Source organism: Rutidosis leptorrhynchoides, chromosome 11 (genome assembly GCF_046630445.1).
Source record: "Rutidosis leptorrhynchoides isolate AG116_Rl617_1_P2 chromosome 11, CSIRO_AGI_Rlap_v1, whole genome shotgun sequence".
NCBI lineage: Eukaryota > Viridiplantae > Streptophyta > Magnoliopsida > Asterales > Asteraceae > Rutidosis > Rutidosis leptorrhynchoides.
The window spans coordinates 230,067,060-230,087,228 of NC_092343.1; the positions used below are offsets into that span (position 1 = coordinate 230,067,060).

The 20,169-nt window shown below is 37.3% G+C and overlaps 1 protein-coding gene across 5 annotated transcripts; it reads left to right on the plus strand.

The window, feature by feature from the left end:
* The first annotated feature begins 14,090 nt into the window (after nt 1-14,090).
* On the plus strand, nt 14,091-19,666 carry LOC139876324 (uncharacterized). 5 transcript variants are annotated; one of them, XM_071863631.1, is made up of 9 exons: nt 14,091-14,145; nt 15,433-15,814; nt 16,162-16,267; nt 16,433-17,486; nt 17,990-18,195; nt 18,291-18,494; nt 18,600-18,852; nt 18,980-19,048; nt 19,160-19,666. In XM_071863631.1, exons 6-9 carry the CDS (start codon nt 18,486-18,488, stop codon nt 19,465-19,467), a joined length of 639 nt encoding a protein of 212 aa, XP_071719732.1. In that variant the 5' UTR covers nt 14,091-14,145; nt 15,433-15,814; nt 16,162-16,267; nt 16,433-17,486; nt 17,990-18,195; nt 18,291-18,485; the 3' UTR covers nt 19,468-19,666. The 5 variants fall into 5 exon arrangements, with proteins under 5 accessions (XP_071719732.1, XP_071719730.1, XP_071719731.1 ...); XM_071863629.1 differs by having other exon boundaries at nt 16,433-16,497; nt 16,638-18,195; XM_071863630.1 differs by having other exon boundaries at nt 16,433-16,497; nt 17,354-18,195.
* The last annotated feature ends 503 nt before the right edge of the window (nt 19,667-20,169 follow it).

Consider the following 20,169-nt stretch of genomic DNA (forward strand, 5'->3'; position numbering starts at 1 on the left):
TTCCCAATAACAGAGCCTATAACTACGTTCTATTAGTTGGAAAAGCGATTGAGTTTAAAGCATAATCGGAAAGCATTTCGACAACATACACAGACCATAATATTATTTCGGCATTATAACTGCTTACATCATAGCATACACTAAAGATAACTACTCGCTAATCATGGCAATAATATCATAAAACATTATATAAGATAAAGGATAGAAGTACCAGTAGATTAAACGAGTTCCGAATACAAAAGTGACAACTTCAAGACTCCAGACCGCTCCTAATACAATCTTCAGCGTTCACCTCCGGGTACTTAATTTCCCGCTTGGAGGTGAGAAGGCCTTGAAAGTATGACTAATATTGTACAAGAGAGTGAAAGAAGTGAATTGAAGTGTGTGTTGGAATGAATGACAAAGACCCTTTAAATAGACTTGAAAATTGCCAAATACGCCTGGCAGGCCGTTTGGCAGGCAGTATGGCAGGCCGTATTTGGAAGGCCGTATGCAAGGCAGGCCATTTGGTGGCTCATGTGGTGGCAAGTATATGGCAGACCGTTTCCATACTGGCAGGCCATATGGCAGGCCGTATTTGGCAAGCCGTATGCAAGGCAGGCCGTTTGGTGGCTTGTGTGGTGGCACGTATATGGAAGGCCGTTTCTATACTGGTAGGCCGTATGGCAGGCCATATGGAAGGCCGTATGGCTTGCTGGTCAGCCTGAATTCCCTGGATCGTAACTTGATTTCTTGTCTTTTACCGTTTTCGCTCTAGAATCTTCGTTTTAGCTCCGATTCTCTTGATTCTTTTTGCACCGCCTTCGTAATTACTTGTTCTTCAATTCTAACTGACGAAGTGGGTATTTTTCTGACAAAGTTCGAATCTTTCTTGTTTTTGGGCCTTAATACCGGGGTGAAAACGTGACTTTTTAGCCGATTTCAAATATCCCACACTTAGACTTTGCTTATCCTCAAGCAAACTCTCATTTTAAAGAATCTTTTCAGCGCTTCTTTTCTAATAGCCTAAGCGGTTTGCTTTTATTATAAGAGCAAAAAGATAAGGTGAGTCATCTATGTTAGGATTGAAATTATCTCTGCAAGCATGCGAGGAGGTTACATGACATAGGCTAGCTTTCACGGGTCACTCAAATCACTCAGGTGTTTAGGATTCCCTATAGATCTAAGAAATGAATACGCTCATAGCCAGTCATGCTGCACCCATCGTCATAGGCTTGATAAAGACTCAAATCCTTGCTGCTAGAGCGAGAACGGTAGTAATCTCAGCTTTATGGGTTATTTGTCAATGATGGAAAGGAATTTTGGAGTGGTAGTGAAGTTGTTTTTTGAAGGGTGAGATAAAAGGATAATATAGTATTTATACAGACTTTTATTCGGATCGATAGGAGTGCTGAAGTATTTTGAGAAGCACTTTTGAACTTTTCTTCATTTGATAATCATTTTCGGTCGAGTTGTCTTCGGCATTTCTCTTATTTAGTTCTGCTCCTTCATCATTTTTTTTTTGGAGACTTCATCTCGAGAAACTTTTTGCCGGTACACTTTTTCAAGATCTTTGCCATGATACTTGAGAGGTTTATAACATTGGGTTTTCGGAAGGAATCTCATTTTCTGAGTTTTCTGAGAAATAGTAAAGGTGATATGGATGTGGTGGTGGAGTAGAAGTAGTAGAGGTGTGGAAGGCTTATGTTTGACAAATGGGTAGCTATTTTGATTACAACCGAACCACGCTTTGCTGCTTGGAGATGTAGATCTAAAGGAAGTTCTGATTCTGAGAACAGTCATCGGCACTCTCAAAGAAAAATAGTGAAGCATTAGAGATGAATGCTGGTCTTATTTGGGGTGTCTCACCATAATCAATTTAGGTCGATAATGCCTTAGTCATGCAATGCTCTATTAGAGATTTCAATCTAACAAGATTTCCACCTTTACTTAAGCCTTATTTTTAACAAACGTTTTAGGTTTTCAAAAATACTTTTTCGAAAAGGGGTTTCTTTTGCAAAAAATTTGAAATTTGGCTTAAGGACTTGGAATTTTCGTAATGGTTTATTATGATATAGCATAAAAAGATACCAACATCCCACACTTAGATGAACATTGTCCTCAATGTTCCTAGTGTATCCCACACTTAGGAGTTTTAGTTGAAGATTTGGGAGTGTTTGTCTAGTGTTTTAATTGGGTGTTATCCCACACTTAGTTATAAGTTAGGATGCGGTATGGTTTGAATCTTGAGCTAGTAGCGAAAAGAAAGAAATACCCCTAGCAGATGCAGCTGGCTTCCTTGCTTCTTTATCGGCTCATTTGTCATCCTTTATTCTTTTACTCTACTTTATTGCACGGGTTGCCTCCCGAGAAGCGCTTTTGTTTAAGGTCGTTGGCTCGACCGTAGTGATTCTTCAAAAAGCAAACATTCCTCATTGATGGTTGTGATCTTGGTCTTCTTGAGGGAATGTGAGTCTTGGTGGATAAGTCCTGAGAAAGTGTCGGACCAATAGTGGTAACAAGTCCGGTACTTCTCTTGAAGATCTTCTGAATGATAAGTAGTGCGCAGTTTCGGCTCTTGATAAGTCTTGAAGTCCGATGAGAATATGATCCACAGCTCTGTGGTTGACCCATGAATGTCAATCATGGTCGCAGTGCTGGTGTTGATGATTTCTCTGACGGGATGCTCATTTCGGAGGTCTTCAAAAAATGTAAGAAACTGTATCTTTAGAATTTCGAAGTCTTCGGAATGGTGATCTCCACAGTAAGAGTCTGTAGCTTTGCACAGATTAGTTAAGAGACGAAGCTGGAAAGAAGTGAACAGCAATCCTGATCCGAGTATTAATTTCACCGTCTTTGAGTATATCTCTCGACATCCAGCTTTAAATATGAAACTAGGATCTGTGGTTTTGTGGAAGATACGTGATAGCTGCTTCGTAACATAGGTGGCAATGTTGACTCGATCTGGTTCAAGATGAGAGAACGGATTGTTTCGCCTTGCTTCCTTCATAACAGCGTCTTGTAACTCTTTGATAATTAGATCAGCGTGGTGATCAATTGTTACGTAAATCACTAGTCTGTCTGGTGTGCTTTCGAAATTATCTCTATCTAAAAGAGCGAAAAAACTGTGAATATCCTCGATCATTTGCAAATCAGAGTGATAAGTCGGGCGGCTGGTGGAAAGATCCATATGTTTCTGGATGAGAGTCTGTAGTGCTCGTTCGTTTCGTGAGAACAGAAGTGCAGATCCGGCTAAGGCATTATAAACCCTAGAGTAAATGATCTTCTGATCTCGACAGAATCTTATTTCAAGAATAGTGCGAATCACTGAATTGTGCTCTCGTTGCCTTTCTTCGTGATAGATATGATCGTGAAGAGAATTGATAAAGTCTTGAATGTGTTCTTCTAGGATTTCAACATCATTGTCTTCGCTTCGGAGATAGAGGTGGTGCTCTTCTCTGATAGCCATGATTCGTTCTGTTAAGCGTAGCGAAAAATCAATGGTTGACTTTCGGATGGCTTCAAGAATGTCTTCAAATTCATCGGTATCATTGATGAAGGTAATCATGTCTGCATGTGTGGATATAACCAGAATTTGATCTGAAGAAGAGTCCGGCTCCCCTTGATCTACTTCGGTTGGAAAGTGGGGGTTAGTCAGAATGTCTTCATGATGCTCTTCCTCGTCATCATCGGTATCCGGTTCCTCTGAGGATGCGTCTGATGAACGGGTTTCTTCAGTATTCTGATTCTCCACTTTGATACTTACAGGATCAATTTCTATATCCTTAACTTCAGCCTTGTCGTTCTTCTTTTTGAAGCGAATGATTAAACTGTGATCTGCTGTTTCAAGCCTCATTATTTCTTCATGACGCTCAGTGCTTGGAACGGGTGTTGTTGCAGTTTCTTTTACGTCTTCCATTTCCTCTTCCTCTTCAGATTCCTCCTCTTCCTCTATTTCTTCACTGGGATCCTCTTCTTCCATTTCTGGTTCGTCTACAGACTGTGATTCGACACCCATCTCGATATCGTCGGCTGGTGGTAATGACTCATCATCGAAAGTGATCCGTCGGGTGGAAATAGCAAACATCTCTGCCTGTCCAGAAAGATCGGTTGGTCGGTTAATTTTGAAGGTAACGCTCTCCCCATGTGATCGTAAGATCATGGTTTGATTATACACATCAATGACAGTCCTAGCCGTATTCATGAAAGGTCTTCCTAACACTATTGGGGTGTGTAGGTCTTCCTTAATATCCATTACAACGAAATTCGTAGGATACAAGAATTTGTCGACTTTCACCAAGACGTTCTCAACTATGCCCTTAGGATATCGAATTGTATGATCGGCAAGTTGGATTGTCATTTTGGTTGGTAACAAGTCTCCTAACTCTAATCTCTTGTAGAGAGAGTAGGGGATTAGGTTGATACTTGCTCCTAAATCTGCTAGCGCATGAATGGTTCCAGATTGGTAGATTGAACACGGGAAAATGAATCGGCCCGTATCTCCTAGCATAGGTGGTAGAGAGTTTCTGAGTAATGCAGAGCATTCTTCACTCAGTGGAATTTTGTTAGAGTCTGGTATCCTCTCCTTTGTAGATAGAAGCCTTCGGATGTATCTCTTCTGGTTGGGAACTTTGGACATGGTGTCCAAGAATCTTCCATCTAGTTTGAAGGAATCAAGCTTGGATGGTTCTTCTTGTAGCCTTCCAGGATAAGGTATGCGAACTGGAGTTTCAGGGGTCAGCTTCTGAGTATATGTTGATTTGTTCTTGAGCCTAATTGACCTTCTCCGTGGTTCTTCCTCTGGGATTACGGAATCCATTTGCTTGGCTTCTTCTATGTGGGGATTCTGGATAGTATTACTTGGCAATCTTCCCTGCGGTCGGGTTTCAAGGTGTTGTGATAACTGTCCGAGCTGCGTTTCCAAACTTTTGAGCAGAGCCAATTAATTTCTCATTAGTATCTCCGTCTGATCTTGTCTGGTTACAGTTCTATGATTTAACTGTTGTTGTCCTTGGATGAACTGAGTTAACTGATCATCAGCTCCGAAAGTGGGGTTAGCTGCTTTTGTAATCTGGGTGGTAGGGGAATTCTCCTCAACTGGGGGACCAGTGAGTGGAAGTGGTTGATCGTAGGTCAATTGAGATTGTTGGGCTGGATAAGGAGGATAGCGATATCGAAAAGGTTGATTGTTTCGCTGAAATTGATAACCCTTGGTGGTTGATTGAATCCGGGATTTGGTGGACGAGCTGGGTATTGAACGTAACAGAGTGAACCGTCAGGGTTTTCGTACTCAACTTGATAGTCTTCAGTAGGTTGCGGGTTGGTACAATTAACATAAGCCTGAGCTTGGTTAACCTGCTGTGGTTGCATCTTCAATTCTCCGAGTTGTTTGGCAAGAGATTCCATCTTATCTGTAAGGGATTTGATGGCCTCCGTTTGATTGTTAAGTGCAGAGAGTGAGGCAAATGATGAAGTTGTTTCACCACTGTTCCAGTCATGATGATGCATCGTCATGTTCTCGAGCAATTCCCATGCTTCATCTGCGGTTTAGTTCATCAGATTCCCTTGAGCTGCTGCATCGATCGTCGTCCTATGATTTACCGTAAGACCATTGTAGAAGGTACAGATTTGGGCTGACCGTTCTAACTGGTGATTAGGGCACTTCTTCAGCAGGGTTTTGAAACGCTCCCATGCAGTGTAAAGAGATTCATCGTAACTTTGTTTGAAGTTAATGATGTCATTCTTCAGTTTGGTTTGTTTAGAAGGAGGGAAATATTTGGTTAGGAATTTAGTCGCCATCTCCGTCCATGACGTGATGGAATCTTTTTCCAGTCCTTCAAACCAAGTTTAAGCATGATGAGTGAGAGAATAGGGGAATAAGTATAGCCGGACTATATCTTGTCCTATCCCTGGCTGTTTGTAGGAGTTCGAAAGAGTTATAAATTTATCAAGGTGAGAATTAGGATCGTCATTCAGGAATCCATGAAACTGACAGCTATTTTGAATGAGCTGGATGATGTGATGTTTTAACTCGAACGAGTGTCCTTGAATCTCTGGAAATCTGATTGGTCCTCCACGACCTTCAGTCTAGGGTTTCGTGTTTTCTGCTAAAGTAACGCGTAACGCCATTTGGTTTCTGATTCGTGCTTCCTTGCGTGCTTTAGAGATTATTGCGTCTGGATCAGGTACGAATAACAACGGCCCTGGTCTAGATCGGGTTTGGGTCATACACTAGGTATGCCTTTTTGTTTTTAATTTTTCTCAAATAAGCTAAATTATAATAAGCTAATTCTAAGGTAATCTAATTTAATCTAAGGCAATCTAAGGTAATCTAATGTAATCTAATCTAAGGTAATCTAAAGTAATATAATCTAATTAACTAACTATCCTATAGTGGAATATGTTTTTGGTTCTGGCTAGTGATTCCCTGGTATTTTGGTAACAAAGCTTCGCACAAACTATTCAACAAACCAAGTGGCCAGGCCGACTACGGAGAGGCAGGATCCTTTTGGTCCCAATATAATTGGCGACTGTTCAGAAAATCCAATAACCAAGTCCGTGTATAATTGTCTTTCTTAGACACCACTAAATGCTTGTGAATAAGTTTGATTGAAAACAGTATTGCCTGATACCAGTTCCCCGGCAGCGGCGCCAAAAACTAGTAGGTCTCTTGATATGGCCGAAACGGACGATTTTTATCTGCGCGGTATCGTTAGGTCGCGGCACACCAGGATCACCCACTCGTGGGAGAGGGTACTGTTTTAAATTTATATTTAGCGGAGCCTAAATCTTACTACTCCTTATAAGTAAGGGAAGTATGACCTAGAGTCGTATTTTTGAGATATTAGTAACATCGAACCTATATTGTAGCCTAAGATAGTTAGGGAGTAGTGAATATTTATTTTGGGATTTTCTAATTTATAAGATAGATAAAGTAAATGCGATAAAATTTGTAATCCAGATAAGGTTAAAGTAAGTGCATACTATGACTTCATCCGTTATTCTGCCGAGATTATGGAATGCTGGCTCATGAATAGGCAGAGGCCTTGTATTCATTACACTGGTCCTAAACGCCCCTGTCATAAGACATGTCACTGGGTACTGCGTTAGGCTTGAAGATTCTGAATAGACAGCAATGTCCTTTACCCCCGACACCAGTGCAGTCTGACTACAGGCATACACGTTCAGACAGCTCATCCAATTGAGCGACTCGGTTGGGTGACGTATTAACATTCCAAAATGGTTTAAACTTTCTTAAGCATAATAGAATACATGGTGTACCATATCCGAGAAACGTGATGTGCTTCAATGCTTTCGTTAATGATTGGTAAAAGATAGTTAGGCCCTTAAAAAGAGTTCAACCATAAAGAACACCATGGCCAAGTCAAGTCTGACTTCCATGAGCACGTTCGGTTATCCTAAAGGTCCAATCCTTTATGTGTCTAAACAAACAGTTCCTTAATTAACTAAGAATCCCTCAAGCAGGGTGCAATGCTTGAGACCGCGTTATGGTGCAGTGTACTGGTCAACACTAACCGTGTTCCATGGCCTTACTTAGTAGAGGTACAGCTTACAACAACCGTTGTGCTTCAGCGTGTACGTACGAAGTTTATATGCTTGGTGACTATACTAGCATGGTCTGGGACCGACAATGTACTAAGGGTCTAGTCAGATGTTTCACTACGAAAGAGTCCTCAGTCAGAATCCAAAGCTCGATAGACTTACTACAACCGGTGTGCCTCGGTCGATCTTACATTGTATCCGAGAGACTTCTCTTACCAAGGGGTGACACAGATAGTGTACTCTGAATCGGGGTTCGCGACTTCCCAATAACAGAGCCTATAACTACGTTCTATTAGTTGGAAAAGCGATTGAGTTTAAAGCATAATCGGAAAGCATTTCGACAACATACACAGACCATAATATTATTTCGGCATTATAACTGCTTACGTCATAGCATACACTAAAGATAACTACTCGCTAATCATGGCAATAATATCATAAAACATTATATAAGATAAAGGATAGAAGTACCAGTAGATTAAACGAGTTCCGAATACAAAAGTGACAACTTCAAGACTCCAGACCGCTCCTAATACAATCTTCAGTGTTCGCCTCCGGGTACTTAATTTCCTGCTCGGAGGTGAGAAGGCCTTGAAAGTATGACTAATATTGTACAAGAGAGAGAAAGAAGTGAATTGAAGTATGTGTTGGAATGAATGACAAAGACCCTTTAAATAGACTTGAAAATTGCCAAATACGTCTGGCAGGCCGTTTGGCAGGCTGTATGGCAGGCCGTATTTGGCAGGCCGTATGCAAGACAGGCCGTTTGGTGGCTCGTGTGGTGGTACGTATATGACAGGCCGTTTCCATACTGGCAGGCCGTTTCCATACTGGCAGGCCGTTTGGCAGGCCGTATGGTAGGCCGTATTTGGCAGGCCGTATGCAAGGCAGGCCGTTTGGTGGCTCGTGTGGTGGCACGTATATGGCAGGCCGTTTCCATACTGGCAGGCCGTATGGCAGGCCGTATGGCTTGCTGGTCAGCCTGAATTCCCTGGATCGTAACTTGATTTCTTGTCTTTCACCGTTTTCGCTCTAGAATCTTCGTTTTAGCTACGATTCTCTTGATTCTTTTTGCACCACCTTCGTAATTACTTGTTCTTCAATTCTAACCGACGAAGTGGGTATTTTTCCGACAAAGTTAGAATCTTTCTTATTTTTGGGCCTTAATACCGGGGTGAAAATGTGACTTTTTAGCCGATATCATGGAGACACTACCTTTATAGAACTAAGAGCACTATCTTCACCGACCACAAAAGCCACCACAAAAGCCTCCAATACATATTCGATCAGAAGCAGCTGAACATGAGACAGCGATGGTGGATCGAGACATTGAACGACTATGATTGTGAACTTCGCTACCATCCTGGCAAGGCAAATGTAGTAGCTGATGCCTTGAGCCGAAAGGAGAGAATGGTACCTCTTCGTGTCCGTGCCTTGAACATCACCATTCACATGAATCTCAATAGCCAGATCCGCGTAGCTCAAGATGAGGCTCTCAAAGAGGAGAATATTTCTCAGGAGCATTTGAACGTTCTCACCTATCGATTCGAGGTTAAGGAGACTGGACTCTGATACTTTGCCGGAAGAATTTGGGTGCCTAGTTATGGGAATTTATGAAGCCTTATTCTAGACGAAGCCCACAAGTCAAGGTATTCAATTCATCCAGGAGCTGGTAAGATGTACCACAACCTCAAGGAGCAATATTGGTGGCCAACCTTAAGAAGGATGTTGCTACATGTGTTGGAAAGTGTTTAACTTGTTCCAAGATCAAAGCCGAACATCAGAGGCCATCTGAATTACTTCAGCAACCCGAAATCCAATAATGGAAGTGGGAAGGAATAACGAGGGACTTCATCACAAAGTTACCGAAGACGGTAGGCGGTTATGATACCGTCTGGGTTATTATCGACCGTCATACCAAATCTGCTCACTTCCTAGCCATGAAGGAAACCAATACGATGGAGATACTGGCGTAGCTATACATAAAGGAAGTTGTATCTCGTCACGGTGTACCCCTGTCTATTATTTCAGATAGAGATGCCCGTTTCGCTTCTAGATTTTGGCGTTTTTTACAAGAAGCTTTGGGAACACGTTTAGATATGAGTACCGCGTATCTCCCGCAAACTGATGGACAGAGCGAGCGCACAATTCAAACCCTGAGGGACATGTTGCGTGCTTGTGTAATTGATTTCGGAAAGGCTTGGGAGAAACATTTGCCTCTAGCCAAATTCTCTTACAGCAATAGCTATCACGCGAGCATTAAGGCCACTCCATTCAAAGCTTTATATGGTCGCAAGTGCCGTTCTCCTATCTGTTGAGCCAAAGTAGGTGAAAAGCAAATCACCGGACCCGAAATCGTACATGAAACAACCGAGAAGATCGTTCAGATTCAAGCGAGGCTCAAGAATGCCCGTGATTGTCAATAGAGCTATGCCGACCTTAAGCGTAAAGATCGCGAATTCCAAGTAGGTGACCGCGTGATGTTGAAAGTCGCACCTTGGAAAGGTGTAATCCGTTTTGGAAAGCGTGGGAAGCTAAATCCGCGATACATTGGTCCTTTTGAAGTCTTGGAGCATGTTGGACCCGTAGCTTACCATTTGGACCTTCCGACTCAGTTGAGTGCTGTTCATAACTTTCCACGTGTCGAATCTGAAGAAGTGTCTTGCTGAACCAGAACTTGTCATACCACTCGAGGAGCTTACGATTAATGACAAACTCCACTTTGTGGAAGAACCTGTCGAAATTATGGACCGTGAGGTCAAGACCTTGAAACACAACAAGATTCCGATCATCCGAGTCCGATGGAATGCAAAACGAGGACCCGAGTTTACTTGGGAGCGAGAGGATGAAATGAAGCAAAAGTATCCTCACCTCTTCACAACTCTACCGTCTACCTCAGCTTAAAATTTTGGGAAGAAATTTTCTTTAACAGGTGGGTAATGTAACGACCCGGCTTTTTCGACTTATACTTGTGCTTGTTATTTCCACGAAGCTGCGTATTTGTGCGTACTGTGTTAGATTATATTCTAGGATCTTTTTTCATGTTGATTACTTTCGTTTATATTTTAAAACGTTTTATTAAGTACTTAGTTACTTTACTTAATCCTCGAATGCTTTTATGACAGTTAGTGTCACTTGACGTTTAGAACAACCTATATGTTTTGGTACACGTTTAACTTTTGTCGTAATTGGAATATTATGACTACGTAATACTAATTGTTATTTTCTAATAACAATTACTTGACTTTTTGGATGCTTAATTACGCTTAGTATTTTGCTAATGCACACGTGTTAGTCTTGTTGGACTTTCTACCTTGTTGGACTTAAGCCCACCCTACTCTAGCTATTGGACCATTTAATTAGCCCAATTTTAAATGGATTATGACCCATTAAGATGTAGGACAAAAACCCACTTATAATAGCCAACATACTAGCTTTTTTGTTCACCATTATCACAAATGTTGCATGGGATCCTAACAATAAGCACCACCTTTAGACCACCACTAACCAAAAAACAAAAAGGTGTCCCCCTTGTCCCCAAAACCCACGGCCACCACCATCATTCCCACTATAAATACCAAGCTATTTCCTTCCATTTCATACTTGATCTCATGCACATTTTACACACACTTGCTCTCTAATTTTCTCTCTAGTCTTTCTCACTCTAAAAGTGTAAGTTTCAAATTTTCTTCTTCTTCTTTTCTTCTTCTAGGTCACGACATCATCATCATCTTTATAAGATCAATCTTTTTAGCTTTTTGATCTTGTTATATCTTGTAGATTCAAACTTTGATTTGAATCCTTCAAGAACATAAAAGATTCAAGCTTTCTAGCTTTGAATCTTCATTACTTTTGTTGGATCTAAGTTTTCTAGCTTATGATCTCTTTATTTTGTTATAAAGATCAAAACTTGTGTTTATGATCTTCATGAAACTTGAAGATCTAGCCTTTTGGTTTAAAGATATTCAAGAACATAAAAGATGCAAGCTTTCTAGCTTTGGATCTTCATTACTTTGATGGATCTAAGCTTTATAGCTTAAGATCACTTTGTTTTTGCTAAAAAATCAAAACTTGTGTTTATGGTCTTCATGAAACTTGAAGATCTAGCTTTTTGCTTTCAAGATCTTCAAGGACATAAAAGATTCAAACTTTCTAGCTTTGCAATCTCGTAATCATTTGTTAAAGGATCCAAGCTCTCTAGATTAGGGTTTCATTACCTTGATTGATCAAATTTATGTCTTTCTTGTTTGATTGAATCAAAGTTTGTAGCTTTAATCTTGAATAGAACTTGTATTTGTGTTAAGACTAAGAACATGATGTAACCTTGGTTCATCATCCTTCTAAAGCTCTTAAGTGAGTTGTATTACCTCTTAGTCTTGACATTTGTGTATTGATGGTTGAACCTTGGTCAAAGTGATGCTAAAACATCAAAGAGTTGTACACTTTAAGCTTACACGCATCAAGGATGAGAACCGTGATGAGCATCAACAACCAAGGAACCCACCGGAGCACTTGTTTACTGTTTTTTGGGGTTTGATCAGACTCCTGGGACTTCTGGAAAATTGATTTTCAGATAGTTCATTTCGAGTAGATGACTTTTCATTTAAGACTCGCCTAAATCCGATATACGGTTTAGGATTTATAGCCTTCCGAAAATTTCTACGCCTTTGTAACGACGTGCTGAAAATTCTGACCTACTCGCGCTTGAACCGTTGCCACGGTCAAACGACATCAAGTTAGGATCTGAAAATTGGACAGCGGTTAGAGGACTCAAATACGGAGCCTTGGCCACTGACCACGCGTCTTTTTGGTTTTAACTTTTTAATGTCTTTTCTTTTCAACTTTGACATCAAATATCTTTATTTGTGTTATATAATAATTTTTTTCAACTTTGTCCTCAAATATTTATTTGTGTTATATAATAATTGATGAAACTCATACAAATAAAAAGTACATTTAAAACTCAATTCACTCATACTCCCTCCGTCTCAAAATAAGTGTCTATCTTACTATTTATATATGTCCCAAAATAATTGGCCATTTGCAAAAAAAAACTCATAAAAATATTCAAATGAAACCAAATTTTAAGTTGAGATTCAAGGGACCAATCAGAATGCGACACGTGGCGCGATAATCACATGTGATTGAAAAAAAAATTCAAACAAAAAATTTAATTTTTTTTTCGAAATTTTTTTTCCGAAATTTTTTTTTTCGAATTTTTTTTAAATTTGTTTTTTCAATCACATGTGATTGGATTTGACATGCAGTAAATCACATGTGATCCTGCATGCCAATTACATGTGATTGTAAAACCCAATCACATGTGATTCTGCATGTCAAATTCAATCACATGTGATTGAAATTTATTTTTTTAGTAAAATGACAATTTTCAGTTAATTTGTGCAAAAACCTCTAAACACCAAGTTTTTGATCAAATCACCGAATTAAAGTCTAAAATTTTGAAGATATGACCACGAAACGCTAACAAACTTGATCAAATCATCAAATTAAAATCGCTTTCCGGTTGAAATTTTTTTTCGAAAAAAAATTTGGATTTTTTTGAATAAAATTTTGAATTTTTTTTCAAACACATAATTGGATTTGACATGCAGAATCACATGTGATTGTGTTTTAAAATCACATGTGATTGGGGGGGCTTTACAATCACATGTGATTGGATTTTAATTGATAAATTTAAAAAAAAAAGATAAAAAAAAATTTAAAAAAAAAAATTTTTAAATTTTTTTTTTTTCAATCAATGTGATTGTTGCGCCACATGTCGCGCTCTAATTGGTCCGTTAGATTTTAAGCAGATTATTGGATTCAAGGGATTACAACTCCATAAATATTATTAAACTCTCTAATTTACCCTCATTTATTACTCTTTTTCACTCATATTAAAAATAAATTCAGTCAAATTTACCTTAAATATAAGAGCAAAACTGACATTTATTATATCTATCTTAAATCCAACAAAAATTTTTACAAGACACCTAATTTGGGATGGAGGGAGTATAATATTTTTTTTTATTAGAAATGCAACTTACACACCCCTGATACATATTAATCCACGAATTATGCTTAATACGAGGCTCGAACCAACTTCTTCTTAATTATTGGATTCCCCAGGTACCGCGAGACTATAAGCGCTTTGATTTAACACGATCGAAAGTATTTTATCTTATTAGTTGCTGTATTTTTTTGATTAATTAATTGAATTATTTCATTATTTAACTTTATTTTCAAAATTCCAATTATGTCCTTAATATTGTCATAAACACCACCTCGAACATTTGTCACTCGTTTCTTCAATTTCTTCCGAACAGTGTTCCCGTTAAACGTTAAACGTAGTCCATCAACCTATTACTACTTTCATATTCTCAAACGCATATCATCTATCTATCTATCTATCTATCTATCTATCTATCTACATAAATCGGTAAGATGTATCTGACATGTCCTCCTCTAATTCTTTCTTAAGCCTCCTAATTTTGTGATTAAAAGTAGACTAAAAATTAGTAAATACTGAAAATTGACACGTGTCCTGCTAAACGCTTCACAAAAATCGCCAGTCTCTCTATTCTTCCTCCCGTTCTAAATTAGGTTTAGACAAAATTTCATTCCTCGTCCCTGATGTTTACATCAACTTTGACTCCTCGTCCTTTTTCTTTTTTTTGTGTGCATCCCTCGTCCCTAATGTATCACAATTATACATCTCTCGTCCTCCCGTCTAGTTTCTGTCAATTTCAGCCGTTTGTTCAGCCATGTACAAAGCATGTGAGGGTACTTTAGTCTTTTTATTTTATTTCTTTCTTTATTATTCAACTTATCTTTTCATCCCATGTCATCATGTTAATCATCCCCAAATTAAAAACCCTACTTTTATACTATAGATTCACAAATTCATCATCAAAATTACAACTTCACATGATTGATTTAAGTTATGTCACCATATAAAACACGCACAACACTTGCCCACTTACCCGAGTCAAAGATGAATCAGGGGAAAGGTAGTCCACTTGCATTTTCTTTTTTCCCCTAATATCTTGAGTCAAAGATGATTCATTTACCATTATTTTGAATCACCGATCCATAGAATATTCAACACCCAGATGAAAAGTTCCAATATATTTGACAAAAAACGTTTATTTAAATATTAATCACTTGAACGAGACCATGAATTCAGGAAATATGAATATGGGTTTTGAAGTGAGCTTGTAGCGAGATCTGCCATAACCACCCGACGGCTAGAACAACCGTCACCGCCGTCAAGGTCACCTTTGGGTTGCGCCGCCGTCAACCACCACTCGTCGCACATCATCGACTCTCTTAATTATTTGTTGTCATTGTTTACGCGCGAGATGACGAAAAGACAAAGGGATCCGTATTTTTTTCATCTATGATTTGGGATCCGTATTATTTTCTCCATCAACTCACTTATGATTTGGGATCCGTTTTAATTTTCTCATATGATTTGGGATCCGTATTATTGTTTTTCTTATAATGGGGTTTGTAATTTTTTTTTTATATTTATTTATTTATTTATGATTTTAGGAAGAAAACAACGAAATGACAAGTTTACTGTGAATGATTTTGCTATTTATCAATAAAGAAACAAATTGTTGGGGTATGGATTGTTAATTTTCATCTGAGTTTTAGTGGATAAAGTTTGTTCGCTTCCAATTTTCATCTGAGTTTTGGTGGATAAAATCTGAGTTTTAGTGGATAAAAGAAATGGTAATGTTATTTTTATTTTGAATTAAGAAATTAGGGTTCATGTTTTGAGTTGAATGAGAGAAAAGTCAACTGATAAAAAAAGATAAATAGAAGAAAAGGATACAATGAATAAAATACCCTCACATGTTCTACACGTGACGAGGAATGTCGTAGGTTTAACAAAAAACCTCTTCTAATCGCCGTGCAAATCCCAACCATTAAATCGGTAAATGGAACCTAATAAACTGAATGAGGCGTTCATCATCAATAAATCTCCAATTCCAAATAGGGAAGTACATGTTCCCTATTGATCGATCAAAGCAGTTATCAGGGCTTCAATTCAGTTTCGATTTGGAAGAAGATGAAGTCGATTCAAAAACCGTAATCGGTTCAATTCAAACAAACAATCATTCAATTCAAACCTCTTCAGTACACGTCGAACGATTGATTATTCAATTCAAACAATCATTAATCTGATCTGTGTTTTTAGAGTTCCGCGGCACCAAGAATAACTGAAATGTTCGGTTCAATCTGATTGTAAGACGCTTCAGTCAAGGTATATGCAATACGTTTTTATTTTTAGTTCTAAATATGTAGGTATTAAATATACCTTGATTATAACAGAGTTATGATCTGTAGCAATTTTGATTATGATTTATGTTTTTGATTATGACTTGATGTAGTGATTATCAAAATTGGTGTTGCAACAATATTTTATTTTTGTGTAATAATTCAGAAACCTTGCAAACAAGCTGTTTTTTTTTTTTTTTTTACAAAAGTTCATACTCCGTATTTCATACTGACATATTTAGTTTATGTTTTTTTTTTTTTTTAACCGAATTCAAATGGGTTACGATTTATACCTACATCATGATAAAGCTAAAGCTGACTCTTTTGTTGCAGGTTACAATGATATCTTTATCTTATTTCGTACAATCCATCATAAAATTGTAGTAAACTCGATGTTTCAACATCCTGAATCAAGTTGTTTAGAGATTGCAGAATCAAGGTATTTTTTTTTTTTTTTTTGTTCTTTTTACACAACGTAATATTTCATACTGTTACGTTTTTTTTAAAAAAAAAAAAAAAGTATTTCATACTGTTACATATGTAGATATAGTTTTTTATTTTTTTACATATTTGAAGTGGGTTATGATAATTGAATTTTTTACAGGATGGAAAAAATGTGAATTTTGAAATATGCCCATGAACAAAGCTTCTTCAGTGATTCTTCAACATGTAAGTTCTTGAACATTCGTTCTATGATTATGTATTAAAGGTGTAAAATTCATCACATTTACTTACTTACCACCTTCTTCGTTTTTTACAACATAATTCATATTCTTTTGTAAACCATCATTTCCTTTATGATAACCCAGGTCAGCAAGTACGATACAATCACCAATCAATATGTATCTCCCAGGTCAGCAAGTATGATATAGATAGGTTTTAATTGTTGGTTTAGGTGACATTTGCTTTCCAATATGAAGTTTCAGGGTAAAACATTAACACTATTAGTTATTACTATATCAACGAATAATAACTTTCATATGTGTGTATATTGTATCAATTGCTGACCTGGGATATATACACTTCATATCAAATTGAAAAAAACTAATCGATGCTTATAATTTTTTTCAAGCTATTGTTTGCTACAAGTAGTAAAATGTGTACATTAGTTGCAACTAAATGTCAACTAAACCAAAAGAAGCATGCAACTAAACTACAACTAAATGGAAACTGAAATAAGCATGTTTGTAATTGTTTTAGACAGTAGTTGCAACACCGGATGCTTGATCTACTACTTGAGTCTTTACTATGTACATGTTTGCCCGGTATTAGATAATTTTTGTGCAGCCATTGTGTTCAGTTAATAGGTAAAAACTTTTTACGGGCTCAAGCATGGTGTTTTATTGATCATCTGTCAATTGAAATTAAAAATGGTTATTTGATACTCCTTAAATATGTCGTGATCTATGCATACTATGTTTTTATTTCATTTGAGATTTTTGATATAATAGAATTGGTTTTTACTAGAATTGGTTACTGAGGATTGGTAATTATAATGATGTGAAATCATAATAACTTAAGACAGATTGATTTTGTGAATATCGAGTTGGAAAAGTCATGTTTTTACCTGGAGATAGTTTTTGCGAGGCCAGAAGTACCCAGAGATAGTTTTTACTTCTTTGGAGTGATCTTTTTTTACTTTGATGGGATCTTTTATGGTACGTCCTTCATGCTATCAATTATAACGATTTCGATTACTTTGATATATATATATATCTAAGTGTATTTCATTGCTTTAGTTGATATCAACTTTACATTTAAGTTGATTTACTTAGTATAAATTCTTATGCTAAGTCTGCCTTAGATATAATTGAGGGTTGTATTAGATGAAATATTGTATGACTTACTCAAATTATGTGAAGAAAATAGGTTATGTTTGAAGTTTAGAATTTGTTTAGAATCTTAGATGTTAATTAGTGAACTTGTGGTTCACGAATATATCTGTATGCGAAGTCATATATGCTGGAAGCGTAATTCTAAACAACAAACACATATACTTCTCTATTGTTTTCATGTTATGTAGTTTAAATAGAAGGATTCAGTTTGTTGAGTTACCTACATTAGTGTTTATGGGATATTATCTATTGAGCATTGGTAATTGTTAGTAATATGTTTTAATCTTTAGTAACCGAATTATGGAACATCTTTTTATTATGCTAAGAGGGAGGAAGTGACTTCTTAAATGGTGTTATACCACTAAGCTTTTGCATCAATTATTGGAGTTCAAGCAGCAGTTGTCCAGCTGTGTATGAGACTGTCCGGACACATGTTTCCAAATTTAATAACGTACATTTTCGAGGCCTGCTGTTTGTGTTGCTTCGGTGTCCGATGGTGGTTCAAACCCGGAATCTAATACAAATATGTTTGGTAACATCCATGACTCTCATCACTTTTTTATTTATTTTAAAGTTATTTGTGTTTTTTTTATGTGTGATTTTTTGAAGTGTACAATCTATCTGCAGTTGATGGTTTGATTGAGGTCCATGTTGAACAGTTACTTGAATATCCGTTTGAGTATCATGGTTATATCGGTTCCACTCCTATTGGTGGGTCGTGCATTCCTATTGTGGCGGGTAGTTTGAGTGATCATCTTCTTAACTGCCATCTACCTATTTCTTTTGCTTCTACTGCGAGGGCTGTTTCAGATAGTAGCGTAAATGTTTCAGGTATTATTATTGGTCTGTATAAGTTTTCGTTGACTAGAAATTATTAATGTATTGTTTCTAATGTGATTAAATGATTTATGCAACTACGAATGTTACCTACGATAGTCTGCATGTCGAACACTTGATGGAACACCCATTAGAGTATTGTACTTTCGGTCTACTATTAATGTTTTCGATGCGTCGATTCCTGCTGCACCTGCACCTGCTCCGACATCGCCTATGCTGCCTTCGATGTCCGTCGACGATTCAGTAGCAGCATCGATCGCATTTGCTCGAGTTATTCTCATCTTTCACTTATTTGGTTATGTTTCTACAAAAGCATCAGCTTCCCCGTCTGCTATTTGTGCCTCAGCTGTAGGTACCTTCTTTCTTTAGTTTATATCGTAGCTCGGTTATTTCTTTCCACTTTGTGTCACTGTCGACAGTTTCGGTTTTCCTACAATTTACATATAGATCGGTGCTTATTTTTTTTTATTTTTTTACAGTGACTACTGACGCGAGACTCGAATTTCCAAGTTGTGCTCTTATTGATTCACGCCCTTTAACTGCTGAAGGTGTGTGGTACTGCACTTAAGCAACTTTATTTTTAATTGTTTTTCGACTGTTACTAGCTTCTATTCTTTTCCCTGGAACTTCTTATTCGTTGGTTATTGAACTCTATGCAGGTGTTACTGCTTTTTATCATGATTTAGGAGACTGTGACAACGTATGCAATAATTGTGGCGCTAATTTTTGGTACAAAGAGTGCATAAAGTCTTATTCTAGAGATCACAGTCTTCGTTACCATACATGTTGCCAAGAAGGTCACGTTTGGATTCCTGGAGAAGAAGAACCTCCTGGCAGCATCAAACTTTTATTACAAGATCCCCACTTTATGGACAACAAAAGAGCTTATAATCAGATGTTTAGCATGACCTCATTCAGTGCCCGTGTCGATGACTCCATTAACGCTGGCGGTTATCCTTATGTGTAATGGAGTCAGTTTGTAAACATTTCAAAACATACCATATGCCCATTTGGCCTAATTCTTGATTAACATACAACAAGTTGTTTTAAAAAAAATGCGTAAATGAGAATTTGGTTATTTCATGCACAAGAGTTATTTTAGTTGTAAATTTATTTATTACTCTCTTTATTGACTTTCTGGAATTTTTAAAATGTGATGTGTTGAAATATGGCTCTTCTAAAGTTATGAGATAAATGAATATGAACTCACTACAGTTTGTGTGTTCAAGTAGTTAAATTCAATGTAATCATTTATTGGTTTAAGTTTTGATCTATAATGGATTTCTTTGTAAACTACACATAGCTTGAGAGTGACAACTACATACCATATATATCGCCAAGCCATAAGCAATAGCTGATTGCTCTCTAATTATAAACCATATACTTAATGTCCTTGTTACTATGGACTACTACTGCCTTTTAGTCTTAAAAAAAGTTTCTATGATGGTTTAAGGTAAAATATACAACTAAAAAAATAACTTCATACAAAATGTCATTCTCTGAATAATTTCAATATGTATGTGGCTATTTTGAATCATTTGTTGAATTAAATGTAGGTGGAGTTCTTGCACTACTTTTAGCTAATCTTATCCATTGATCGTGCTATTAGGGGTTTGACATTGTGTTGTTTTTTAATAATATATTATTTTTTTAAAAAGTTCAAGTTTTT